We start from the raw sequence: 27,767 nt of genomic DNA on the forward strand, positions 1-27,767 counted from the left end.
ATAGTGGACTGGAGTGGGTAGACCTGTCTACCCCCGTAGAGGACATTTTTCTGTAATAAAATTTGATTTGATTCTGTTTTCTCTTATAATGTTTGAATTATTCTTAAAATATAGTTTAAAAGAATTCATTCTGAGATTTTTACAAGGGTATGGAGATAATCTTCTAAGAGACTAATTCATGCAATAGTCAAATGTAGACTCGCTCACACCTTTAATGCTACTAGCTTTTTTTTGCTCACGAGGTAGTAGAATTCTTGCTCACAGCACTGTGGAGCTGAGAGGGAGCATAGATGGGGATCCAAAGTGGCTTACAGCATTCTTCCCTTCTCTATTTTATCCTCAAACAACAATCTTGTGTGGTGGGTTAGGCTGAGATTGTGTAACTGGCCTAAGTTCACCCAGTGAGGTTCCCATGGCTGAGTAGGGATTTGAACTTGGATATCACAGATCTCACTCTGGCATTCTAACCTCTACACCATGCCTCCTGGACATTCTGTTGCTGATGTGATATGTTTAAACTAGACTGTCTTACACAAGGGACAGATTCCAGAAGCATGTCATAAATTTAATTTTTAGGCATTCTGGGCCTTGATTCAGACTGGCACAGTTGCACATGGGTGGCAGGCACTCATGCCACAGCCCTTATCTGAATCAGGGCCCGATGTGCCTAATTGATTTAAAAGAGAGAGAGAGCTGGACATTCTGAAATCCCAGCATTTCATCTGGTTTGCCTCCTATAAGATTCCGCAGAGCTTCATCACGATCTTATACCTGCTGTTAAGCATATTGTTTCGTCCCTGTCGTTTTAGCTCAAATGCAGCTTCCTATTCCCCTGAATCTTTTTAAATTTTCCAGCATTATTTTGACAATGAAGTCAATTTCCCATTAAGTCTCTCAAATAATTTTTGGTTTGTCGATCAGGTAAATTGCCCGTTGCCCCTTTAAGGGAGAAGAAGCCTCCCAAACTTCAAGAGTCACCATGTTTCTCAGCTCAGCTCAACTGTCCCGTTCTGCTGCCCTCCCAGGGCCAGAAGCTGAAACCTTTGCTGTCAGGTATGGTGGTCAAAAGCTCTCCTGGACTGGAAGTGTCATGAAGCTTGGTTGGTATGGACCATTTGAGTAAGAGAAGCACATGAGAGATGGTTTGTTTTGTTTCTGAAGAAACTGGATTTGGTGATTCGTGAATACTGCAGCCAGGTTATGAAGGGCAAGCTGTGAGCATTTTCATCATTCTGTATGAAGAGTTCAGAATATGTTGTGCACAAGAGGCATAGAAATGTAAAAAACAGACGGGAGTATTCAGAAAAGTCCTCTGACATTGAGGAAGCAGGGATGCACAGTGAACTGTTTTCACCTTGATCTCAACTAACATAACATTGAAGGGGGAAATTAAAACCATACTTTAGTGCTGTACTAGTCTTCAGTCTGTGGCCATAGGTGCTTTTGGCATGAGAGGAAATGGTTGGGTGGCTTGATTCTCTGATCTTGATGGGATTTTAAGATCCCCCACTTTATGGTAATTCATTCTTCTTTGCTCTCCCCCCCCTCCCCAGAGAAGCAAACCCAGGCTCCAAGGCCAATGACAAGTTCTTTGCCTCAGCCTCTGAAGTCTGTGGCCAAGAGGAAGTCCGATGTGGGTGCTGGTCAGAGATCTCAAGCACCGCAGAGTTCCAGTGTAATTAAACCAGAAGTCTCCGTGGAAACTTTTTCCGGACTGAAGTTAAGGTCAGCAATCTATGTGGAAAAGTGATTGTGGTTTTGCATCCTAAAAGCATGGGGGAAGTGGGTCATGGTACAAAAAACCCCCAAATATTCTGCAATGAGAAAAGCTAAACTGTGTGTTTGGTTGGGGCAGGGGGGGGGGGGTACCAGGCAGTGAAACCTATTTGCAACCAAACAAAAGCCTATTCAGAAGCGGGCTTCTGAGATTTCCTCAGGCATTGCTTACATGCTTCCAAGCATATCTTTTCAGTATTGAGCTGCTAGAAGCTTATACTTGACTATACTTGTAAAACTGGGAGCAGAGATTCTCTGACATCTGAGCTCTGTGTCCAGTACCACATTCTGAGCATTTTTGCCCGCCTGCAAGACTGCAGCATAAACACTTGCTAAGAGAACTTTTGAAATAATGGCTTCTGAAGAATGTAGATACATTTCTTTTCATTTGTGGTGTCCGACATGTGCTGATTGGTGCAAATCCAGAGATGCAGGCTGAGTCCTGATGAGAAGCAGCTATTCAAGTTAGTTGAATACAATGAGGTGCCAAAATGTGTTTTTCAGCAAAGGAATTAGACTGCAGCTCTATAATAAAGTTTCAGCAGTTAACAATAAAATGTAATGACATTACCAGATGGTTTTTGTAGATTTCCACAACCTCCTGTTCTTCCTCCTCCTCGGCTGGAGATGTTTACACTGACTAGGTGAAGAACATTGGTTGTTGCCTTGAGCAAAGGCTATTTGGTGGCATTTTTCATCTTGGAATTTCATAAGCAGTTCTTCTCATTCTGTCTTTCTACACTGTCATTGTAGAAAACCCCGTGTGTCTTCGGCTGAGATGGAGAGAAAAATGGCAGGCCGGACATTAATTAGACTCTCTCAATTACAAGACAAGCTTTCGTCAGGGAATCTTGAGGAAATGAACTGGGTGACTTTTGGTGTTATCATAAAGAAGGTCACTCCTCAGAGCTCCAGTAATGTAAATGGCTTCATTCTTTTCTTTTGTGCTTTCAGTATGCCATTTTCACGGCTGTTGGTTGGGCTATGTAACTTTTTGAGTTTTTAAAGATCAGTCACTTAATTAATATCTGAATAAGTCTAAGTTCTTACAATGCTTCTCTGAATGTTCGTTTTTGCCCATGATTTAGCAGTAGTGCTGTGAAGGGCATCCTTTTTGCCCAAGCTTTCTGGGTGACTGGACACCTGGGGAATTGGCGTCTGCGTGACTTTAATTGGTTAGCAGGGGTAGTTTTTTTGTTGGGGGGGGCAGTGAGCAGCGGTGGCAGGAAAAATGTGGGCTGGCAGAAAGGCAGTCTGAGTGCTCTGCCTCTGTCCTTCTAGGAGCTGCAATAAGGCAGATCTTCATCACAAGGTCTTCTTTCTTTAAAATACTGAGTAGGTAACTGACAGTTCCTTCTTTAAAATACCAAGTAGGTAACTGACAATGGTAGTCAAAAGTAAAACCTCACTAAAATTGTTCTGAGGTTTTTATTGGCACCTGTTTGTTAAATGCCACACCAGTCTGAATATGAAGGCAATCTTGGAGTCCACGTTTCATGATCTCTCTTGTAAATGCAAAGCTGTAAAAGGAGGGAAGAGAAGGCACCATTAGGTGTTAATGTATTTTGCAGGTTTTGTGTCACAATTTAGCTTCATTGCCCAACTGTAACCATATGGCTGTATTTCACCACCCTTCTGCGTCAGAACTGCAGCTGTAGCACCAGGTTTCAGTATGAACGGTGAGCCAGGAAATCTCCCGTTCATATCTCACCTTGGTCACAGGCTGACTTAGCTGTCTTTGGCAAGCCATTCTCTTTCAGCCTCAGGCCTCCATCTGCAATGTGGGTGTAATAATACTTCACATGCGCATACTACTACCTCACAGGGTTGCTATAAAGTTCCCTGAAGACATGTTTGTAAAATGCAATTAGCGCTTGAAATGTAGCGATGCAAATGCTTCTTACTGAAGAACAATACCGAGTTTAAGCTTCCACTCTTGTCCAGCCTGTGCCATAAGCCCCTTATAAAAACTAAAGCAAAACTCAAGCTTTGTTTCTTCTCCTGCCAAATTGTTTAAAATATCCCTCAGCATCACACAGAGAGCTAAAGTCTGAATTTGTACAATACTTAAGTAGGATGGGTAGGTTGTGGCATTCAGAGTAGGTATTTGGTAGATTTCACCTTTCTTATGGCAAATACATATATGGAAACGTTGTGCTCTGATGGGGGGTGATTTGCAAGGTGACCCAAGAGCTGAAGGTATAGTGGAGTTTTTATTTGCATTCTCTTTACACATTACAACCTCTTCCAGGGTAAAACCTTCAGCATCTGGTGCTTGAACGACTTGCATGACTTAAGCAGATGTGTCTCCTTGTTTCTCTTTGGTGAAGTTCACAAAGATTACTGGAAAACAGACCAAGGCATGGTCATTGGGCTGCTCAATGCTAATCCCATGAAGTCAAAGGAAGGGTCGAATGAGGTACGTCTCCCCCACACTCCACACCATCACCACATTTATTCTTTTACAATATTTTTCTTGGTTCCTGCATCAGAAACTCTCAGGCTTGCCATTTGCCCACCTGATTTGGGTAAGTCCCTACCCTAAAGAAATAAAAATGGCTTCCTTAATGACACTCTAGGGATTTCTCTGTGGCCTTTACAGAGTAGGAGAAATTCCCAGACTGTCACCTTGAAATAACATCGCTTCCTTTGCAAACTCCACCCTCCCTAGGTGTCAAGAAGACTGACCTGCCATGCCCTGAGATAATTAAGAACATAAGAGACGCCAATGTTGGATCAGGCCAAAGGCCCATCCAGTCCAACACTCTGTGTCACACAGTGGCCAGAAATACCAGTGCCATCAGGAGGTCCAGCAGTGGGGCCAGGACATTAGAAGCCCTCCCACTGTTGACCCCCCCAAGCACCAAGAAGACAGAGCATCACTTGCCCCAGAGCCCCTATCTATACCTTGTGGCTAATATCCACAATTGTTCCTGTCTTGAACCTGAGACCCTGGAGCAAGACCCTCTGTTGATAATGTAACTGAGGTTACCCTGGATTTGGATCAGTGAACTCACAGCAACACTACCATAAAGCAAAATAGGCTTTATTGTAAAGAAAAATAATTTTCATTCCCTTAACACCAGGCACCACCCAGGCATTTGCTGAAGGAGTGCTGGCAAACCTAGAAACTTGAAGTGTGATGCATAGGTTGTATGTTGAGGAGACATCACCGTGGGGCAGGGAATCCTCTGTCTTCTGGGCCTTCTGATGTCACTTTCTCCAGTCCACAACCAGGGGCAGCCTGCTTCTCTCAGAAAGGGAGCCTTGAAGACTTCCTCTTGCATAGTGAAGTAGCACACGGCCCTGCCCCTTAGACAGGAAGATCATGGCTGCAGGGCAGAAAAATGAACTCTGCCTTTGCCTAAGCTGACTGAGGAATGCTTTTATGCCTCTACCCACGCCACTGTAAAACTCTGGCTGTGAAACCAGCAGGGAAGATTAGCACATCACTGCTGCATATTCCATAAGTACAGGGACCTGAGTATTTTCCACTTCACATACTTGGACTTCTTTACTCAGTACGGCATAGTGGTTAGAGTGTCAGACGAGGATCTAGAAGACCCAGGTTCAAATCCCCACTTTGCTGTGGAAGCTTGCTGGGTGACCTTGGCCGTGTCACAAAGTCTCAGCCTAACCTACCTCAAGGGTTGTTTGTTTATGTATCTATTTACTTCAGTTCTACTCTTTCTCCCCAGTGGGGTCCCAAAGTGGCTTATACTGTTGTTCTCCTCTCCATTTTATCCTCACAACAACCATTGTGTCAAGATATCGGAATTGTAATTCTTGCCTGTTTGCCTAAGAATTGCATGTCCTCCCACAAACATCGTCATTAACCCTCCCATGCAGTACAGGTGAACAAGACTGGCACAGATGCCCTCAGAGAAATAATAAGGCCTGGGAGCAAACTAGCCAAGAAGCAGCATGTGGGCAGACTGGCTGAGAGGGACTGAAGCGCAACTGACACTGTGCTTTTAAAAAAAATCTTATATATGAACACAAAAGGAGGGGAAGGAATGCCTTTCTCCAAAGGCATCAGTCAGTATCTTCTGCTAAGACTTGGCATCATTGTCAGGAGCTGGACATAACCTGCACATTGCACATCGTTCCTGCCCATTAAGCTCTTGCCAAGTACAAAAGCAATGCACTTTGCCTTTCTCTCACAGCGAGTGGGAGAGCCATTTCTCACTGGCTTTTCAAGAGCAATTATTACTTCCAGACCCAACCAGAAAGTCTGGGCTCTGGGGAGAATAGCTTCTCATGCCCTGAAATCAGGGGTCCGCAGCCTTATAGACCCTGTGGGCACTTGTGGATTTTGACAACACATAGTTGGCAGTACAACAAAATGGCTCCTGTAGGCAGGTATGAGTGTGATGGGATGTTAGAAGGTTCTATGCCAGGCTTCTTACTATGATTGAGAGAAAAAACAGGATTGGTTCTTTGCTTCAGGGGAGAAGGAAGTGAGTACCAGGAAACACATTGGCAAGCACCATGGACATCACACTGGAAATTGCTGTCCCTATACACTTTTACCTAGCAATGGCATTTGCTCAGTATTTTCAATGAAATTTAGTGCCCCCTGTTGGTGTTGCTTCTCCTTAGGTGTGTGTGTCTGTTGATCATCCCCAAAAGATCTTACTTTTGGGTGAGGCCATGGACTTGGGAACCTGTAAAGCCAGGAAGAAAAATGGAGAGCCTTGCACACAGATAGTTAATCTGGTGGGTATTCCATTAACCTTTTGTGGATGTTGGAAGGCCATCTGGCTGTTTTCTGGGAGGCATGTGCATTGTTTTTGAGATGTTGCAGTAACTTTTAACAGGGATGTAGAAGACAAAAATGGATGGGGGGGGGGGACTTTCCACCCAGCAGATCCACCTTTTTTCCTATGAATTTGTTGCGCTAGATAGTACTAAAGGTTAATTTCTGATTGTCTCTTCCTTCAGAACAGCTGCGAGTATTGCCAGTATCATGTCCAATCCCAGTACCGAAAGCTCTGTTCAAAGCGGGCAGATCTGCAGTCAACCTTTTCAATCACTCGGGCTCCAAAAAGAAATGCAAAGAAGGCCCTTGGCTTGAAGGAGAGACTTTGTCAAGATGGATTTTATTACGGAGGGGTTTCCTCAGCAGCCTATGCAGCCTCAGCGTAAGGAACCATATTTCCTCTCCTGTTTTCCTTTACTGTCACTAAAAGTAAAATTTTGTGCCGTGTTGGAAGTTGTCCAAAGTTTTACTTTCACTGAGAGCAGCATTTTTAAATCCCGTGTTGTCCTGATACAGAGTTTGAGACCAATGGTATAGACCATTCTCTGCTTTGGAAAGAGCAAGGTGGTGGGCGCTCCTTCTTTGTAGGTTTTCAAACAGAGGTTAGATGGCCATCTGATAGCAATGCGGATTCTGTGAAGTTAGGCAGATCATGAGAGGGAGGGCAGGAAGGGTTGCCTCAGTGCTTAGTTCTTGTGGCCCTTTCTTACACGCCCAGGGGAATGCTGATTGCCACTTTGGGGTCAGGAAGCAATTTTTCTTTAGGCCAGTTTGGCCAGGGATCCTGGAGGTTTTTTGTTATCTTCTGGGCATGGAACAGGGGTTACTGCAGGTGTGGAGGGGGAGGTATTTGTGTATTTCTTGCATTGTGTCAGGGGTTGGATCAGATGGCCCTGGAGGTCCCTTCCAACTCAATGATTCTGTGAATCAGAATGCAAATTTGCAGGAAGATGGATATCTACACTGAGAAGCTGGACTGTAGGAAGAGGCCACTGGTGGTGGGAGGGAAGAGGTGGCAGATGAGAGATGCAGGTCTAACAAGGGCTGCATGTGAGTGAGTGCAGCCACACCTCTGCTGTAGGGGGATAAAAAATGGGGCAGGGGGTTTAAGCAGGGGCTTCCTGGAAAGGCTTAGGTTTTCCAGAAGATTTGTGAATTATACTGGGGGCAGGGATTCTTCCTCCTTGGCACAAGAGTGAACATTCAAGGTTGTTTAAAGTGGGTTTGTTATCATTGCCATAGTTGCAGTCTTTTTCCAACGTTTCATTGCATACTTCTTTGGGGAATGCCTCCCCCTCTTCAGGGCTTCACTGCCTCTGAAAACTGAAATCCTGTGGTTTTGTACTGGATAGTCCAGGATTTCTTCTTGAGGAAGAAAAACATTCTGCTCATGCGGAATGGGAGCCGATGGTAGTATTTGGACAATTCCCTCCAGACATACACTCTTAAGCTTGGCTTTCTGTTTCAAGATGTTGTGTTCCTTTTCCTCTCCTTCAGCGCAGCAGCTGCTGCTCCGAAGAAGAAGATCCAAACCACTCTATCCAATTTGGTTGTGAAAGGAGTTGACACAGTTCTGCAGGAGACAAAGCAAAAACTGGGTAACTTTCTTTAACAATTGTGGTTTTAAAGCATCTCTGCAGTTGACAAGTTTTTCCCCCTGCATCAGCAAGCAATCCCAGCAGTAATTCTTCTAAATCATCCAAGTTTTCCAGGCCCATAGCCAGGATTTTGTGGCTTGAGGGGTAAATATTTTCGGGGTGTGTGTGTGAAATTCTCAGTGCAGGGGGGGAAGGCCAGAATTTTGAGGATTATGACTCAGCTATTGTGGAATCAAGCCTTTTAAAATCAAAGCAAAGAGGCTTCTGCAAATCTTAGCCCCAGAGTGTGACAATAGCAGGCTGAGAAGGGGGGGGGGGGGGGGGAATACATTTTCTGGTAGATGGTAGGTGTGGCACTGGGTTGGGCCAGTAAACTCACTCCAATTTGTATAAAAACACATAAAACTTTATTTACAAAAACAAAGGACAAACAACACATAGGTAGGGGAAAGAATGTATACAGTTCAGCAATGAATGCAAACCAAAACAAAAAACCTAGCTGGCTATTCTGCTCACTACTCTTCCTATCAGGCATGTAGCTCTGGCATCTCAACTGGCGTTCCTGATGAGCAGAGTCTCTGGAAGCATAGCAGCAGGGTGGAAGTTGAAGAGAGCTTTGAGGCAGTCTCTTCTCTCTCTGAGTCGTCTCAAGCTGTCTATTATACATAGGTATTAACCATTTAGCCAATAGAAAGCTGTTACCGAGATAGATCTCTAAATTGGAAGTTGTCAGCCACTTTGGATGACAGTCCTCAGCTGCTGCAAGTAAATCACTTCTGCCAGCCTAAGCAGCAATTCTGATAACAAGCCAGCAGGTGGGGGTGATGACTTCTATAGTCAAGAAAACTTACACTTAGGCAGAAAAACTCTCTTAAAGGAGGCCAGTTTCTTGACACAGAGTTAGAAGGGATCCTAGAGGTCACCTACCCCAGCCCCCTTGCTCACTGCAGGAATTAGTCAGCTATAGCCCCCAACTCTGCTTAAAGGAGTACACACCTTTAAAAATGTTTAAAATAATTGAAAAAAGCATTTACAGGAGACATTCTTGTGAGGGTGTGCCTTTAAGAAAGGGGGCAGAGCCCCAAAGGCCCCACCATAGCTACAGGCCTCCCTTATGGGATCATATGTGCAGGCAGAAACTGAGTAGCCATTTGGTTGTTTAAAATTTCCTTAAGTGAAACAGGCCAAGACCTTGAGATAATCTAGGCCATGCCAGGTCAAGCCAACCGATCCCCTTCCTCCCCCCGCTACAGTGATCCATGCAACAGCCACCTCTAGGCTGGCTTCTGTAATTCGCTCTATGCTGGGCTACCCTTGAGGTTGACCCAAAAATTCCAGCTGGCACATATTCTTACTGGAACACTTTTAAGAGCACACATTCAACCAGTGCTCCTCTAGCTGCACTGGCTCCAGGTGGAGTACCCGATCAAGTTCAAGGTGCTGGTTCTAACTTTTAAAGCCCTTTGCAGTCTGGGTCCAACATATCTATGGGACGGTCTCTCCTGGTATGTCTGCCAGAGAGTGTTAAGCTCAAGGGATCAAACTCTGGTGATTCCCCAGCCTGAAAGACATCCGCCTTGCCTCAACCAGAGCCAGAGCCTTCTCGGCTTTGGTGCTGGCCTGGTGGAATGCTCTCCCAAGTGAGATCCGGGTCCTGTGGGATCTAATGCAGTTCTGCAGGGCCTGTAAAATAGAGATGTTCTGCCAGGTCTATGGTTGAGGTGGGTGGAATTTATTTATTTCATTAGATTTCTACCCCGCCCTCCCAGCAAAGCCAGCTCAGGGCGGCTCACACGACAATGTAAACAATACAATATAATAACCCAATATACAATATAAAATCCAATAAAACACAGATTTAAAACCATAACAATACAACATATTAAAGTGCTAGCATGCTTCTTCGGCGTTCAGTCAGCTTCTTGATCTCCATCAGATGTCCCAGGCACTCAGGTCAGGCTATACTCGGAGGACCCCGGGGTCAAGCTCGCTCTCCAGTAGCAGTGGGGGGGGGGGTAGCTCCAAAAGCCTGGCGGAAGAGCTCCGTTTTACAAGCCCTGTGGAACTGTAACAGGGCCCTGATCTCCTCCGGAAGCTCATTCCACCAGACTGGAGCCGCCACCAAGAAAGCCCTCGCCTTCGTTGTCGCTAGCCTGGCCTCGTTGATGTTCAGGAGGAGGACCAGCCGATTCTGGGTCCCCGATCGCAGCGCTCTCTGGGGGACATATGGGGAAAGGCGGTCCCTCAGGTATTTTACTACACAATGAACAATTTATTACTATTTTAATGTGTTACCTACCCTGAGCCCAGCTGTGCAGGGGTAGGGCAGGCTGTAAGCCTAATATAATAAATAAATAGTTTAATGGATCGGCCACACACACCCCTTCCAGATTCTCTTTTCCCCTCTGAGTGTTCTGTGGTACATCTGCATGCACGCTAACCCTGGCCAACTTGAACCATGTCCCCTTATAACTATTATTTGCAAATCAACTTCAATCCCGTGCTTTCAAATTATGAACATAAGATTGGATCAGGCCAATCCAGTCCAACACTCTGTGTCACACAGTGGCCAGAAATACCAGTGCCATCAGGAGGTCCACCAGTGGGGCCAGGACATTAGAAGCCCTCCCACTGTTGACAGCCCCCCAAGCACCAAGAAGACAGAGCATCACTTGCCCCAGAGTCCCTATCTATACCTTGTGGCTAATAGCCACTGATGGATCTCTGCTCCATATGCTTATCTAATAATTCCCTTTTGAAGCCGTCCATGCTTGTAGCCACCACCACTTCCTGTGGCAGTGAATTCCAAGTGTTAATCACTCTTTGGGTGAAGAACTACTTCCTTTTATCCGTTCTAACCCGACCACTCAGCAGTTTCATTGAGTGCCCATGAGTTCTTGTACTGTGGATTGTGAGGGACCCATGTCTTGCACTCTTCACACTAGATGCTGATGCAGAACACCATGGCAAGTGGCAAAGCGTGGCTGGACTTTTCTTTTACATGGTGGTCTCATCCTAGGCTTTAGACTTTGTTCTGCAGGTGGCATCATGTAAACTGGGCTATTCAGCACATACATGAGACCACCTCGCCTTAGTGCTTGCCTGCCACCATCAGATCATATTTGTAAGTAGATCTGTGTGTACTCTGGGCTAAAAAATAAGAATTTTCACCCAGTCTATCTACCTATTGCTGCTCATGCAGCTATAGCCTTAAGCAGAAAATAATACAGTAAAATAAATTAATGCCTTTCTTTTGCTGCTGTTTGATTATTGCCTGTACAGATTTTGCCAGAAAAAGTAACAGAATCATTGTATCTGATAATACCCAAGTCACCTGTGCCTCATTAGACCTTTCCAGAATTTGGAATGAAGGAGTAATTAAACTGGCCCTCACCTCATTAAATCTGGCCACTCCATAATCATATGCTCAATAGTTTCAACTTTATCTGTGTTTGTATGGCACTTTTATATATGATCTCCAAGTCCACCAAATAAGACATTGAGGTACCCTGACAGATGTGCTGTTAATATCCAATTTCTTAACACGCTGTTTAATTAGCCTAATACTTTCTTTGGTCTCCATGATCTTCACCTTATCATTTGTTATACCTAGACATTTCATTTTCTTTTCCAGTAGTTGATCCCATTAGCTATTATATGCATCTGCTTATAAAAGTCCAAGGAGGGTAGACCCTCCCTCAGATTTTAAGGACTTAACATTCAAAAGGAATGCTTTAATCCATGGAAGCATTTCCCCCCAGTCAAAGGAAATTTTGTGCCAAGAAGCGAAGAGTTCTGTAACCATTCGTTGTGTGTGCTGAGCAGATTTGCATAGCTTTTCTTAGTTTTCATCCTTTATCCCTCTGGCTTTGCTAGGTATGTAGAGAGGCCAGGCACACTGCAGGGCACTGAAGTCAGGACCCCCAACTGCTGGAAACCTTAGTCCCCTACTTCTTTGTTCCAGGCTTGCAAAATCGGCCTTTACCGTGTTCAGAGGAATTCAAGGAGCTGTTGGCCACACCCTCCTTCGGGGCACAAAACCTCAATCGGCACTTAGCCAAAGCTAGCGCACCAGGTATGTGGGAAGGGAGGCTGGAATGCATTTGACTCTTATGGGAGAAAGGCTGCCTCTTCTACCACTTATTTCTCTCTCTTCCCCCCACTTCCATCACCAGCAGCATTGACCAGGAAGCCGAGCTCAGTTTTCCAGCCCATCTCTGCCTCCGTGCTGCTGAAACAACAGAAACAGCAAATGCTGGAAGCTAGGAAAAGGAGGTCTGAAGAGCTGCAAAGGAGGTATGTTTGGTGTAGTGGTTAGGAGCGTAGAATCTGGGAGAACCAGGTTTGATTCCCTACTTCTCCACATGCAGCTGCTGGCGTGACTTTGGGTCAGTTACAAGTTCTCTCAGAGCTGTTCTCTCACAAGCAGTCCTTGAAAGCACTCTCTCAGCCCCACCTACCTCACAGGGTGTCTGTTGTGGGGAGAGGGAGGGAAGGATATTGTAAGCTGCTCCGAGACTCTGAGTGAAGGGCAGGGTATACATCCAACCTCTTCTGCTGCTTCTTCTCCCACCTCACCCCCAGCCCTCTTGGGCCAGGCTGGCAGCAGCAGGGGGCCTGGGAGAGGGTGATAGCTGTGCGTTGATTGTCTGGTGATGCTGCTGGCCAAGAGTGAGCTGAGCCCCAGGATGGGGTGGGGTGAGAGAGCGGAAAAGGAAAGAACATGGGAGCAGAGCAAGGAAAGTACAAGATACTGAGGCAAGGACACAGTAGGAAGCAGAGGCAAGCTCTGATCATTTCCTTGTGTGCATTTAGGATTATATGTATTTATTTTAATGAAAAAATTAAAATGAAGGCAGCTGCAGGTAAGCAGCCATCATGCTGCATGATCACTAGAAGCCCAACAGAGGCCTTCAAAGTTCAGTGAACCAGGTCAGTGGCCCTTGGCACCAGAAATGTTCAGGCTTCCTAGACTAGAATTTCCCTTTTTATTGGGTCATCTCACATTTCCCATCTATTAGCTGTCTGTTTTTACCCACTGCAGTTGTGCATAGCATCAGTTTCACTATGTGAAGCAGAAGGACCAGATCATATAGTGTACCCTATAATTTCCTTTATTAAGTCTAACGTTTATCCCGACTGGTTTAATTCTTGGGCATGGCCACCAACCATGTGTAAAGCTGGCATTCAAACACCACACTTTCAGTAGCCTAAAACTGTCAGGCTCTCTCTCTCGCTCTCGCGCTCTCTCTCGCGCTCTCTCGCTCGCTCTCTCTCTCGCTCTCTCGCTCTCGCTCTCTCTCGGTTTCTGGTAGCCCTGGATGCTTCCACATCTCATGGAGGCCCACCTGAAAGCTCCCATCAAGAAGTAAGTTTGGGTGGGAAAGAGAGGAGAGACTCATGAGATGTTGGAAGGATGGAGAGTTTCAAAGCCAAACTGAATGTCTTTTAACTTGGCCCTGTCCAAATTTGAAGCTCAGGGGAGCCAGACCAACACTTCAGTTAACTGTTGCCAAGAAAGAAAAAAAAAAGCCTCAACTTTTGTGACATTTCCTGCTTGGTTACCTGGAGGAAATTCTTCCTGTGTCCAAGTGAGAGGCTCTTTAACAGGCTTTTTTCGAAATGTGAGGTGACTCTTGCAGAGGTGTGGAACACAGTTTGACGACCATTGCTCAAGCAGGAGTCTCTGCGGAACTGAAAGTCTTCCTCCTCCACCCCCTGCTCTCGTAGATGTGACAACTGTGGCTTCTGTCTTCTGATTTCAGGTTTCTGCAAACAACAAGTAATGCAAGTGCCCCAGTACTGCCCTCTTCCTCAGGGCCGCCTGCGCTGCTGTCTCCAACTCCAGGGGCTGAATTCCCAAAAGCCGCAAAACTCTCCAGCCCCCAGACACCTAGACTTGGCATGGGCTTCTCTGAAGGAGATGATATTCTCTTCTTCGACAACTTGGCTCCTCCAGCACTCAAACCAAATGGCTTGGCAGAAGCTAAAAAGGTAACTTTTCCTCGAAAGCTCTTCATGCTGACCACAAGATGCTCAGTAAAAGCTCAACATTCAGTCAAATGTCATTCCAAGTCAGCTTGGAGACCTGCCATTGACTGATGATAGTTTTGTGGAAAGAGTTGAGCAGCAGATTTTGATTATACTTTAAAATAACCTTTTGGGTTTAATGCTTTATAAATTGAATTTAATAGATAATGTTGGGCCTCCTATAAACAAAGAAGCGTGAAGATTCATTCAGACTACCACAGCTCCTTCAGCACCACTCCTCTCTCCCCTCTTGTCTAGAAAACAGGAGAACCAAATTTAAGTACTGAAATCTTACACTTTGGACCTGCTGAGAAGTATATTTCTAAGCAAATGAGTGAAAGAGTAAAGGCAGCCAATGACAACAGGGGTATCAAATGTGAAAGGAAATTCCACATTTCATATCAGTAGGCAGGTTTCCTGATGGGGCAGGGGGGGGGGCAAGACTTCTGTCATCTCCATGGAAATTGTTTGGATGAACTTCACCAACTTAAGATGAAAGCTGTGGATACACAGATCACTTCCCTCTTTCCTGCACAAAAGGAAGCATCTAGAACAGTAATTCCTTAACATGATACCCTTCCAAATGCCAATTTGCAAAAGCAAAGTTCCAGTTCCAGATATCCTCCACCTCATTGGACCAGGAGGTGCTTCAGAAGACCCTGGCAGGCATCACCTTTGTATCTGTGGGGAAGTTCCCTCCTCTTCGGAAGTCACTGCCCTCACCATAGGAAGATGCTTGGCTTGGCACTTTCCAGCATTCTGTCATTGTCCCTCCCCTATGACAGCCATTCTGTGATTGGCAGTGCCTCCTTTCAAGGCAGCCATTCTGTAGCTGTTCCTGCTACATTTTCTCAAAGTTCTAAAAGCGCCAGGAGGCTCAACAAGATTGGGGACACCTTAAAACAGAACTTGGCCCACTTATTCAAGCAAAGTAGAGAGGTGAAATATATTTGGTCTGCAGCTTAAGTAGGCTTCACTGGATTTCCTTGCTTGAGCATGTTCGCAACCTCCAAACATGCATCTTCTGTCTTCACTCTTTTCAGGTAGCAGCTATAAATAAACTGCGTGCAAAGGGCCGGATCCTCTCCAAAATTGACCCAAACAGCATAAAACGGAAACGGTCTGATCTTGACAGTCTAGAGCTTGCTGAGAGAGTGCAGAAAAATGTTCCTGCGTTAGAAGGTATGTAGGTACACAGACCCAAAACTAAAGGTGTTGTTAAGCCTAGCTTTGTACAGCTGCCGTATCACAGACTTGCTCCCAGGCTTAGTTGCCTTGGTGCAGACCCACTGCAGTAGCAGTCTGGCTCCAGAGATCAGCATACAGAGGAGGGACTAGGCAGACCACATCTGAATGGCTGCAGCAGGAACACCTGAACACAATGCATTGGTCCTGCCCCTGTAGAAGCAGGAACAACCTTGGACATAAATGGTTACACACGTGTGCCTTTGTGTATATCCTATCTCTTTGATCTTCTAGATAAAGATGGGATAGAACCTGTTCAAAAGAAACGTCGTGAGCAGCTTGCATATTTGGAGTGTGAAGAATTTCAGGAGATCTTGCATGCTAGATCCAAACACACAGGTGTCCTTAAGGAGGTAAGCCTAAAGGAGATGTCCTGTTGAAAAATCTCTGAATGTGAATTCTGGATGTTAAGCAGCTGGGATTGTGCAAATCCCGGGCTATTTTCAGCCTTCTGACCAAAGAGCTCAAAATTAGTTTGGCAGTGTACAACATGAGAGCTAGAAACTTACTTTAACTTAGTGGGGTGGTGACTATTGTTTGGAAGAAGCCAGTTGTCTGATAGAGTCCCACATCTGGTTTCAATTAAACATATGTATGTGTGTCCTTAAGGGCTGATTCTGATACAAAAGGTTTTCTCGGGTTTGGCTGCCAGGCCTCCCACTAGTCTCTGTTGCCTGCCAGCACTCTGAGTGGCAGCGGGAGAAAATTTGAAAATAAAAGCTCAGCAGTGTCATGCGCACTGTAATGTCACTTCCAGGGAAATCCCAGAAGTGATGTCGAGTAGCTCTAGGAATCTGGAAACTCTCTGGTTTTACTGTACAGTTTCCATCAGTTCTTGGAGCTACTTTGTGTCACTTCCAGGTTTTCTCAGGAGTGATGTAACAACACACACAACAATGCCTCTCCTCCTCCCCCCATGTCCTTGCCCCTGAAACGCCCTCTAATCTCAGAACAGTCATGGAGAAGAAAAGATACCCTGCTGACCAGAAATGCAAAGAGATCCCTCCTCTTCCATCTTCTGAGGTTTCTCAGTCGTTGCATGCATGTTCTTGAATCTCTTTGCCTTAAGGGCTGATCACTTCTTTAAAACTTAAAAACAGAAAAGCTGAGACTCTCAGGACCTTGAATTCTGGATTGAGTACTAATATCTATGTTTATGATTATGGAGCATATACAGCTCTGCCTACAGCAAAACTGAAGCTTATGAAAACTTAATGATAGTGAGGAGGTATTGTGATCAGTAGTTTTATCCTTAGAGATGCTATGTAAGGTAATCTAGAGGGGGTAGCCATGTTAGTCTGTTGTGGCAAAGCTAAAACTGGAGTCTTGCAGCATCACAAAGAATAACACATTTTTTAATCTAGCATTAGGTTTCCTAGACTTCATCAAATGCCATGTGGCGGACGTATTCGCACACATACAAGCTATGCAGAAAAATGTTATAAGCAGCAGGATCAAAGGGGCCATGGAATCCTGGCAGTACAGGGTGAGACATAACTATGGAACACTCAGTCGTACTCAAAGGTTGCTGATTCTCGAGCAAAAGAACTTCCAAGGGGAGAGGTCACAGCAAAAGTGCTGAATTAGACCTAGGGTTGCTTGGCTGGTTAACAATACTAGGTAGACTGCATTATCTAGTGAATAATTGCTATTGTAGTAATTCACTATTGTGAATACTCTTTGTACTCTTACTGATTACCTTTACTGAAGTGACCCCTAGTCAACCAAAACTGATGCTAGAATAAAAACGTGTTAGTCTTACGATCTGACAAGACTCCTGTTTGTTCAGGGTATGAAGGTACAGCCAACAAGAGGGTCTACTCTTCAGAACAACTTCAAAACTTGCTCCCACAAATATGGATTATGCTTTACATTTGGGTGAAGATTTAAATTAGTTGCTTGTTGCTGAATGTTTGTTCCTGAAACCTGTATCCAAGCACATGTTTAGCAATCTGTTAAAGGTCTAGTTTTAACATCAGTCATGCTGCACTGTGTGGTTAGTGTTGGACTGGGAGACCTGGAGTAAAATCTCAGCTGTGTCATCAAAGCTCTCCAGGTGACTTTAGGCCACTGACTCCCTCTCAGCCTCACCCACCTCATGAGGTTGTTGTGAGGGTAAAATGGAAGAAGGGAGTCACCCTGAGCTCCTTGGAGGAAGGACAGAATAGATAAACAAATATCAGCTGTTGATTATTCAGGATTAAACTTAATCTCCTTTGTCACAGTTTGAGGCAGAGGTACAGGAACGCTATTTCGAGCCCCTGGTGAAAAAGGAGCAAATGGAAGAGAAGATGAGGAGCATCAGAGAAGTGAAATGCCGCGTTGTGACCTGCAAGACAGTGAGTGGCCATTGTCTGCTGTCTGGTTTGTAGCTGCTGTCTGGGTGCCAGGTAGTTCTAATCCTGCACAACCTTGTCTGGTGATAGCAGAGCCAGTGCTAATAATAAGAGCACATGGGGTCCCCACGAGCAGTGCATCAGATCCTGCACCCTTGATGCAAGTTGTCTGCTTGCTGCATACTTGACTAAGAATGAGTCCAAGTTGCATTGAGGTTGCAAAGGAGTTGACTTCACATGAGTCATCCACTCGATAATACAGTGAGAGAGGGCTGCTTTCTTCCAAAAAGGAACAGGGTTAAGTAGGGAAATAAAACTGGAGACTAAATTATCATATGAAGATACCGCTTCAGTGGGGTTTGAAGAAGTCATAAGGGAGGAACGCGAGGCGATAATCACCTGCTCGGTGACTAATAGCTGGACTCTCTCAGTGTGGTTACGTGACCAAATAAATCTAGGGAGGGACTCAAAGAATGAGTCATTAGCTGTAGGGGCTAAATCAGGTTCAAGGTGTATCTGAGGGGTAGTTGAGAGGATTAGAGGGAAATTATCACTCATTGCCGGCATCAATATAGAACTACTCTAGATTATTTTTGAAGGATAAAGGGATTAATATATAATCTAAAATGCTACAACCTCTAGTTGATGCAAAAGTAAATTCCCCAGGGATATCCCTACCATGGGAACCATTTAGGACCAATTTGGAGGACCTGACAAAACTAAAGAAGTTTGGGAGGGAGTCGTTTGGATCTAAATTCAAAGCAGCCAGAAGGTCATGGTCATCTTTACCAATTCTGGCGTTAAAATCACCAAGAAGGATAATATCTACTGTAGGAAAGCAAAGTTCTAGTTGTTCAAGATATGTAATCAAACGGTCCCAAAGGGAGCATAAGGACAATTTGTCTGGGGAAGGAGGTAAATAAAGATTGACCACAATAAAAGCAAAGTCCTGAAGACTAAATAGGAAGGCATGAGCAATAGGGTTACAGAAAGGTAATTCCAAAAATTTGAATTTAGACTGGAGAGAGAACAAAAGAGTTAAACCTGCTTGGAAACGGCCCCGAGAATTGCTCCTGAACCCAGGCAGGGAATGTGTTGAAAATCCTTCAAGGGAAATTGTGGATTCTGTCCATATTTCCTGAAGAAAATTAATCTCAAATTGTCTTAAATAGGAACAAAAAACATGATCCGTTTTCTTACTTCCCCATCCAGCTGTGTTCCAGGATAGCAGTTTCACGATTAAAGACTGGGGCTTTGTTGACAGTCAATAAATTTCTAACAACTGTTCAAAAGATTTGTCCGTGTCGAAATTAATACAGCCGTTGTTATGGTTTAGACCAGGGCTTGTTCCCAAGGAAGACTGGCTATGATTAGAGACACTAGGCTGCACGGGGCTGGCCATTCCAGGAACCGATGGAGGATGAATCTCTACCTCCACCTCCATCAATGGTGTGTCGGTCCAACTGGATTCTGTGGGGAGGAAGGAAGTAAAGTCATATTAACTAAATCTTGAGATGGAGTTGGAATCGGCTGCTCCTCACCCTTGTTTTGATTCAACAGGAGGTGTGTTCTCAGTTCCTCCAGTCTGGCAGTGATTGTTGTTCATGTGTTGTCAGGTTTTTGTAAGAAGCCAGGAGATCTTCTTCCAGGGTGAAGTGTCCCACGGAGTACTCTCCCAGGGAACGAGGGGTCTCGGCAGGTTCTGTCCAGTTGGTCAAGTCATTTGACGCAGTCTTTTTTAATGTGTTGCAGTTAACACTGGTGGAATTAGAGGCACCATTGGGGAAGGTTGTTGGCCTAGTCGGTGCAGCTGTAGAAGATGGAGGAAGTATTGGGGCAACTGTAGTATTCTGAAACACTCTTACAGGGAAAACTCCTTTGGATCTAAGAAAGGATTTCTTACTCAGTAGAAGCTGCGGAATTTTAGGGCAGTCAAAGGATAGCAAGATCTTTTGTGCTTGGCTGGAATTATTCAGATGCTCCACCGATGTCAGATCAACCTGCTTGATCATCAGGAGAGACTTTAAATGCCTCACCGCAAGGAGATTTGTACGCCAAGATGGAGTATGGCCCTTGACATCACAAATTGTTAAGCAGATTTTATGAGGCTGTAACATCAAATGCCAGGAAGAGGCCGACCCTGGTTTAACGTTGGAGCTAGGGGTGGTATCCTGGGAAGAGCAAGTCAAGGTGAGGGCTGCTGGAGTATGAGAGTTTTTTTCCCTCTGCTGCTTTTTTGTGGTTCAGAGAGATTAAGTGGTCCAATTTAGAATGCAAGGAAGTTAGATTACCGCAGATAAGCCCCTTAGTTCTCGCCATAAAACTGCAAAAATCAGCCAACGAGCAGGCAGAAGCTTTTACAGAGTCATTTGCGTGGTGAATCCTTGCTGCTTGGACTCTCTCAAGTCCCGAGGGGTCCAAGTTGTAACTGAGATTCCCATTACTGCAGCCACTCCTTTCATTATGGAGCTCATCAGGTTCAGCGTTTGAAGCACTAGTTTCATGAAGAGAGTCGGGAAGGTTTGCCAAAACAGAAAATCTGTTACTGGTGGATACTTGATTGGGAAAGTAATCTCCAATTTTTGATTGCTTAGGCGTGGGTGGAGAGAATTCTTCTGGCTCCCTTGGGCGAATAAGGGGGGCCCATTGTGAGCTTACTTGCAGGTTAGATTGATTACTGAGATTGGAGCAGGCGTGCCCCTTGATGGGTACTGAAAAGAACTGGGTGAGAAATATTTAAGACCTCCCAAAGATTAAAATGCCAAGCAGGAAACACATATAATAAAGTAGTCTTAACAAGCAGGTGTCTGGGCGCTGCTTTCACTCCCAAGACTCAGTTCTCAATTTTGCTCAACTTTTGGCAGCAGCCGACAAGGCGTTCCAAGTGCTGAGGCCATCGCCCACTTTTTCTACATGAGAGGCAATAGATACGTCCCAGTGGCCTTAAAAGTCTTCAGCGCAAAATCTAGTTCACAGTTCCTATATGGCACTCCCATTTGGATAAGTGCAATTAACCAATCAGGTTTACAATCCTTTTTTTTTTTTTTGTGTGTCTCGAAACCAGTCAGATGTCCCTGGAAACTGGAGCCTGGCTTTTGACCATCAAATTTTGGTTGCGCCTTCTGTTTAATCCTGACCCAAAATTCTTCTACCTTTTTAATGCTGACAGATCATTGTGAACCTAATTGGCTGAAATTAGTCAAAAAAAAAATTAGGTCCTTAGGAATACCTTTAGATCTGCTTTATTTATCATCTGCCTCCACCATATTTTATACAATCAAACGCAGGCTTTTAGATATTCAGTTTCAGTGCCTGGCTGAGGCAGCTAGGAAAACTTGTTCTCCAATTCATCTGGGATTACCCCAGACACTGGGCCAGACAGCTACTTATTTTTGCTCTTTAACTGACCCTCATCAAAGAAGGGCATTTATGTTAGCCAGATTTAACGTATTGCCATCGGCCATCTTCTCTGGAAGATGCCATAAAATCCCTTATGAACTTAGACAATGCCCTTGTAGTCAGGGTGCCATCAAATCTGTTTCCCACATTCTTTTAAATTGCCCATTTTATACTAAGATCCGAGATAAATTTCTGGACTCCCTTCTTTTTACTGGCGTGGTCTCCCTAAGAGGGTCAAAGTCCAATTGCTAGTCTTGGGGCAAAACTCTTCTATAACTTTCAATGTTGCCTTTTTTCTTGCTGTTCGTTTGTATGACAGCCACATTTTCGACGTATTCCTAAATTTCAGTGTACTTTTATCTCTGATATGCCAATAAAGGTTGTCTGTCTGTCTGCCTGCTTTCTTCCAACTCCCTAAGGAACAGACAATTCTTTTGCTGCAGCCAGCTGTGCTTTCCTGTGACAATAGTCTTTTTTTAAAAAAACCTCTAGCCATTTCAAAGTGTGTTGCTGTCTCTCTGTTTCCCCTACAGTGCAAGTATACCTATTTCAAGCTCCTAGATTCCTGTGTGGAGCAAAATCATGACTATAATTGGCATGATGGCGTAAAGCGATTTTTTAAGTGTCCGTGTGGGAACCGAGCCATCTCTCTCGACAAGCTACCCAAAAAACACTGCAGGTAGGAGGAGCTTCTTTTTTTTCTCCCCCAGCAGACATTCTCACATGCCCTGACCTCTACTTGCTAATCATTCCCTCCAATAGAAAAACAAGGAGCTCCTTGTCAACCTCTTTGGCAGAGAAGCACCATGACCCAGAGAGAAGGAACAACTTCTGCATGTGTGGGGACCCAAATGGGGGCAGATTGAATGCTGTGCATACAGACTGTCCTCATGCGGCTGAGAAACCGTCAGTCCACCAGGCAGCCATTGGGCTGCTTCTCTCCAGTCCAATGGAGGGAGGGGAATCAGGGTCAGGGGATGCGTGCTGTATGGGACACAGCTGGGGTCAGGGGATAGGTCCTTGACTCTAGATGCACAAATCCCAAGAGCATGGATGATGGAACTGGGCTTTGGGAAGGGCCAGGTCTCTTAAAAATAAATTAGCTTTTGTAGGCAAGCCACTTCATCTGGTGTAATAGCAGGCCTCAACCACTTTGCATGCTTCAGAGGCATTCAGGCCTGGCACCGGCCTTCCGCCACCCCAGTTACCACTGCATTGCAGAACATACTCTGAGTTGCTTCTTTCACAACCACAATTTTCTGTCTGTCTTTCAGTCATTGTGGCCTCTTTAAGTGGGAACGTGATGGAATGCTCAAGGTAAGTGCAGACCAAGGCTGCCTATCCAGGTTACTCCCCTGACCTGCTGGGCACGTTTTGCACCTTAAGGGTATTCTTTCCCATACACTTCTGATGCCACAGGGCACTTTGACACTATCTGCTCTGTAGGTCAAATGACTGGTCCTGGGTAGTCCCAAGAGCTTCCAGGTTATTTTTTAAAGACATTCCTTTTCTTGAAAACTTTGAAATTAGAGTTTCATTTCCAGGAATATTAGCAATAATACAATCCACTTGGGGTTCTCTTGGGTGAGCATTATTGACGTGAATGGGACTTGCAGGCATGAACTCCCTAGTGGATTGCACCACACTTGATTTACAGTGGTGACCAGTGTTCCCTCTAAGCTGAGTTAGTGTGAGCTAGCTCAGTTCTTTAACCTCCCGCTCACACGTTTTTGTCTTAGCTCAGGAAGGACGGCTCCAGAGCAAACTAATTTATGCGGTAATCAAATCGGTCGCTCACAACTTTAATGCCAGTAGCTCACAAAGTAGAATTTTTGCACACAAGACTCCACAGCTTAAAGGGAGCGTTGGCGGTTGACCCCTTGTTTTGCTTCCTGAAACTGTGGATTTTATTCCAGTGCCCAGAAACACAATCTCATTGTAAATTCCCCTTTCTAGGAGAAGAAAGGTCCCCAGATCGGTGCAGAAACCCTTCTACCGAGAGGAGAAGAACATCACAAATTTCTCAACGGCATGAAGTAACTGTGAAAACCCCCTGAAGTTCTGAAGACAAATTGGTTTATGATGAAGCCCCCGTGGTTCTAAGTATCGGAATGAAGGATAGGTCTCTTCCTAAAGACTCTGTCAGGCAGTCTGCCCCCTTAACTTACTGGGGAAACTTCCAGCTGGGGCATCAGGGGGGAGCCCACAAGCACCACATGATCCCCTTCAGATCGATGGCTCAGCCTTTGTCCGTCTCCCCCCCCCCCCCCGGGCAATGTCTGGTCCCCTGCTTTTCAGTCTTCCTAGATGATTAGGATTAAATCTTGATTTGATTTAGGAAGTGGTACTTAGAAAACTTACAATTTACAGCCCAAGAAACTGAGTGATTAGAGTACACTTCTCAGGTTCGACTGGTGTTGCCTTTGCCCAATGAGTATGCCTCAGGATTATCCTCAGCCATTTCAGTCAAGGAATGTTTACAAAGAAGAGGCACCTAAGTCCAGAAAGCCAGCTGCCACGATATCCAGACAATAAGGGAGAACACGCTCCTGTCTTTCCTTGTCTTCCCAGCGGAACAGTACAGTGTGACTCCCATGCCTTACCTTGGTAATGTGCCAGTGCACACACCTTTCTGAACCTAGAATAATCCTTTCAGAAGGCGGTGTTCTTATTTGTACCTGTAAAGGATGATGGTCTGTGAAAAGAAATAAGGGGATCCCTCAAAATTAGGGCAGAGTTATGTGAAATAGAGCAACTTTATAAAGGTATGTATTGGCCTTCAGAAAAAGTCCTTAATTGGTTAGCCTCCTGTCTTCCTCTAGAAGCATCATTTGGATTCATGGTTGGAACTGTGCATTTTGTAAATCCCTTACCCATCTGTGATGCATCCATTACATGCATCCACTATGTAATTCTCTTTCTTTCAGTTTTGTCCATTCCTACTACAGTTTCCAGTCAGTAAACAGCAAGGTGTACAACTTGATAGACAGTTATTGGAAAATGTATTGACAATTGTAAATATAAACCTGAAATATTGTGATTAAATTTTTAGCAACTACCTGGGAGTCCTATGGATATTCATCATAGTGGATGCTGTGGGTTTAAGTAGGCCAGCATGTATTGTTACAATAAAGAGTGCCTGGGTCTCATTTCTAAAAGCCAGGGGTTCTGACAGTTCTTCTAGAAGTGCCTGATTTTCTTGGTTTTCCCAAGTACTATAAATGGCTGGTGGCTTTAAAAGATAGTTTTGATCTTACTAAGAACAACATCTTCATTGTATTTAGGAAATGGGAGTGGTGATCTAACTTAAGCAGGTGAAGGGATAAATGACTCTTAAATAATGTTTCCCTCATTCCACTTCATGCACACAGCTTCTTCCAGTGCTTGTACAGCCGGTTAACTATGGAGTTAATACCTGTGTGGGGGTGGGATAGACTTGGGTGCCTTCCATACAGAGCTTTTATTCCATCTACAGAGGATGTAGTGATGGTCACAGGCACAGGCAGCTTTAAAAGGGGATTAGACAGATCTATCAGTGTCTATGAGCCGTGGTGACAAAAAGGAACCTCCATATTCAGAGGCAGTAAATTTCTGAATAACAATACAAGGAAGCAACAGCAGGAGAGAGCCTTGGCCTCTGTGCCCTATTTGTTGGCCTTCCAGGGCAGCTGATTGGCCACCATTTGGGACAGGATGCTGGATTAGATGGAGCTCTGATCTGACCCAGCACTATTTTTGTGTTCCTTTCCCAATGCCAGCGGTGATACTTTGTGCTTCCATATGACATGTGTGGTTCCTGGGCCTTTGCCCTTTGAAAACACCCCCTTTGCTCCAGCTCAAAAGAGAAATGTTGAATGACTTGGGGCAGAAATTTCATGTAGAGGCTTTGCCCACAGCTGATCTGGGGATGGGGGCAGAACTAAACTTCATTTTTCTTACCCACTTTTTAGCCCTTTAACTTTTTCTCTAGCATCTAGGCAGTGGCTCAGCTGTAGGCCACAGAGAGGCCCGGCAAGATTTGGGGGTCTTCTGCACTGCGACAACAGGAAGATGGGAGGATGGGGTATGTGTAAACGGTCTCTGTACACCTCCATCCCACTCATTCCTGAATTCCTGCTTTAGAGTGAGGGCAACATTTCCAGCCCCTGGGTGGAAACTGCCTTAAACAACTGCTCTTCTAGGTGCTATTCCAGCACACTAGCTAAGACCCTCTTTGCAAGCCCTCCTGCCTGCAGCGGGTGGAATGGTCCTCCCTCTTCAGGCTCCCATGGTCCCTGTCTTTTTTTGGCACCAGGCCAAAACGGTTGGGGGGGGGTTGCCCAGGCTTTTAACCGAGGGGTTCCATCAGTGTTTTGAGCTGTTTTTAATGGCTTGTGTCCCATAGGAGCTGTAGATTGAGTGCTCAAGTGGGGAAGGGGTGAGAGAACAGTGGAAAAAGACGCCGAAGGAAATGCTTTTGAGGGTTCTTTTGCATGGCTTTTTATAAAAGATGATGGCACTTGGCCTGGGCATTTCAGCCAAACTGCTTGGATAAGTTTGAAATTCAGTGCAATATGTGAGAAATGTGCTTTACAAGGGGCTGCATTGTTTGCTAGCTGGAAGAAGCTGCCCACCAGCTGGTAGCAGAATTCTGATGTAGGAGATGTTTACTTATCTGCTGGATATTTTATAGGCACAACCTGCCAAGCTTCCACATTGGCCACGGAGGTGAAGTCTGACTCTTCAGTAACAACTGTGTGTGTCTGGTCAGACTTTCTTTTTTCAAGAAGCTTTTCTTTCTCCTCCTGAACTTTGAATTGCTGTTCATTGCTCTTGAAGCGCTAATAATATTTCACATCAGCCTTCTTGCTCTGTCCTCCTTGCTGCAAAGTTAAAACTAGGTCAATGAAAATGTAGTGCTTGCTTTTTTCTTTTTCTTTTTAAGCACCTTCAAATTTTCCCTTTAAAAACGGAGAGGTAGCAAATCTATCAGACTGCATCCATAAAGCTCCAGTTAACTAACTGAAGTGCACCATCACTGAAGCATTCAGTATGGGGGACTATTTTTATAATGCCCTTTTGTGTCCCACTCGTTTTGTGTGTTTGTCTAGCTGGTGCTGCCGCTGTTCATGTTGACTGGATGTCTGGCAAGAATATATTAAATACATCGTGTCCAGAAAGCACTCCAGTGGACGTACACATGAAGAGCCTGCACGTGTTTTTCATCGAGAGTTCTGCTAGGGCCTTTTTCATTATCAAAGGCCTCCTTTATAAATAAGTGAAATGCCGTGGGTGTGCTTCCTTGGAATGGTATGACCATCTTGAAGCAAACTGATGTTTTGATTCTGGTTTTGGCAAGAGCCCTGGCCAAAGAAGGGGTGGCACAACCCTGAGCAACAAACTTATGTATGATTTTAGGCAAGCCAAGTGTGTAAGGCTACAAGAGCTGGCTGCAGCATTCCACATCCTGAGAATCTTGGCTTTCATTTGTTTTTATTAAAGCAAGTTTCTAGCCCTGATTGCAGCAAACAGTCACTTGAAGATGTGATCCAGACTGCATAAACTCTTAGGCACCATGGATGTGCAGAAAAGGGCAACTCGAATGATAAAAGGGTTGGAACGCTTTCCCTATGAGGAAAGGTTAAAGCGCTTAGGGCTCTTCAGCTTGGAGAAAAGACGACTGAGGGGTGACATGATTGAAGTTTATAAGATTATGCATGGGAAAGAGCAGGTAGAGAAAGAGGTACTTTTCTCCCTTTCTCACAATACAAGATCTCGTGGGCACTCCATGAAATTGCTGAGTGGTCGGGTTAGAACGGATAAAAGGAAGTACTTCTTCACCCAAAGAGTGATTAACACATGGAATTCACTGCCACAGGAAGTGGTGGCGGCTACAAGCATGGACGGCTTCAAAAGGGAATTAGATAAGCATATGGAGCAGAGGTCCATCAGTGGCTATTAGCCACAAGGTATAGATAGGGACTCTGGGGCAAGTGATGCTCTGTCTTCTTGGTGCTTGGGGGGGGGGTCAACAGTGGGAGGGCTTCTAAAGTCCTGGCCCCACTGGTGGACCTCCTGATGGCACTGGTATTTCTGGCCACTGTGTGACACAGAGTGTTGGACGGGATGGGCCTTTGGCCTGATCCAGCATTGGCGTCTCTTATGTTCTTATGATGTTAATTGGGGTTTCCAGCGGCTGGGGCAGGGGAGGACTTCCCTGCCCTGCAGTGTGCGTGGTCCCTCCCCCATGCCTTTCTGAGAGCAGAAATAAATTGTGCAGATTTGTTCAACTGTGTTTTTTATACAGGTCACGCCTTTCTACTTTTCTGGATGCAGGTCTTTGGTTTTTAGGCTCTGTTACAGCTAAAGATAAGACTGGGTTTCAGTCAAGGTGGAGTTGAGAATGAGAAAATGGGGCTGATGCGTTTGAGCTGCATTCCCTTACCCCCTAAAATGGTCCTGCCAGATTCAGATTTAGTATGTCTTGGAGAAATAGTTCCTCGGTGATACTTGGCTTTGGAAGAGTCCACTGAGCTAAAGGAGGAGTCATTGCTGTCCGGCATCCTATGGAGTCTTTGCTGGGAGGAAGGGAGAGGCATTCCTATTGTGATGGCTGCTACCCTGTGTTCCTTCAAAAAATGG

The 27,767-nt window shown here is 45.0% G+C and overlaps 1 protein-coding gene across 1 annotated transcript in view; it reads left to right on the plus strand.

The window, feature by feature from the left end:
* The window catches only part of MCM10 (minichromosome maintenance 10 replication initiation factor), a 30,663-nt gene extending 7,257 nt beyond the window's left edge, over window positions 1-23,406 (plus strand). Inside the window, exons 4-19 of the mRNA XM_015417234.1 lie at window positions 922-1,053; window positions 1,554-1,725; window positions 2,530-2,695; window positions 4,028-4,195; window positions 6,379-6,495; window positions 6,721-6,920; window positions 8,036-8,136; window positions 12,101-12,211; window positions 12,312-12,432; window positions 13,902-14,130; window positions 15,210-15,348; window positions 15,646-15,764; window positions 17,637-17,750; window positions 21,680-21,825; window positions 22,421-22,463; window positions 23,103-23,406. Coding sequence (XP_015272720.1) covers window positions 922-1,053; window positions 1,554-1,725; window positions 2,530-2,695; window positions 4,028-4,195; window positions 6,379-6,495; window positions 6,721-6,920; window positions 8,036-8,136; window positions 12,101-12,211; window positions 12,312-12,432; window positions 13,902-14,130; window positions 15,210-15,348; window positions 15,646-15,764; window positions 17,637-17,750; window positions 21,680-21,825; window positions 22,421-22,463; window positions 23,103-23,186 — 2,162 coding nt within the window. The 3' untranslated portion in view covers window positions 23,187-23,406. The remainder of the gene's footprint in view (window positions 1-921; window positions 1,054-1,553; window positions 1,726-2,529; window positions 2,696-4,027; window positions 4,196-6,378; window positions 6,496-6,720; window positions 6,921-8,035; window positions 8,137-12,100; window positions 12,212-12,311; window positions 12,433-13,901; window positions 14,131-15,209; window positions 15,349-15,645; window positions 15,765-17,636; window positions 17,751-21,679; window positions 21,826-22,420; window positions 22,464-23,102) is intronic.
* The last annotated feature ends 4,361 nt before the right edge of the window (window positions 23,407-27,767 follow it).

The sequence above is a fragment of the Gekko japonicus genome, unplaced genomic scaffold, assembly GCF_001447785.1.
Source record: "Gekko japonicus isolate JY-2015 unplaced genomic scaffold, Gekko_japonicus_V1.1 scaffold1569, whole genome shotgun sequence".
Lineage (NCBI taxonomy): Eukaryota > Metazoa > Chordata > Lepidosauria > Squamata > Gekkonidae > Gekko > Gekko japonicus.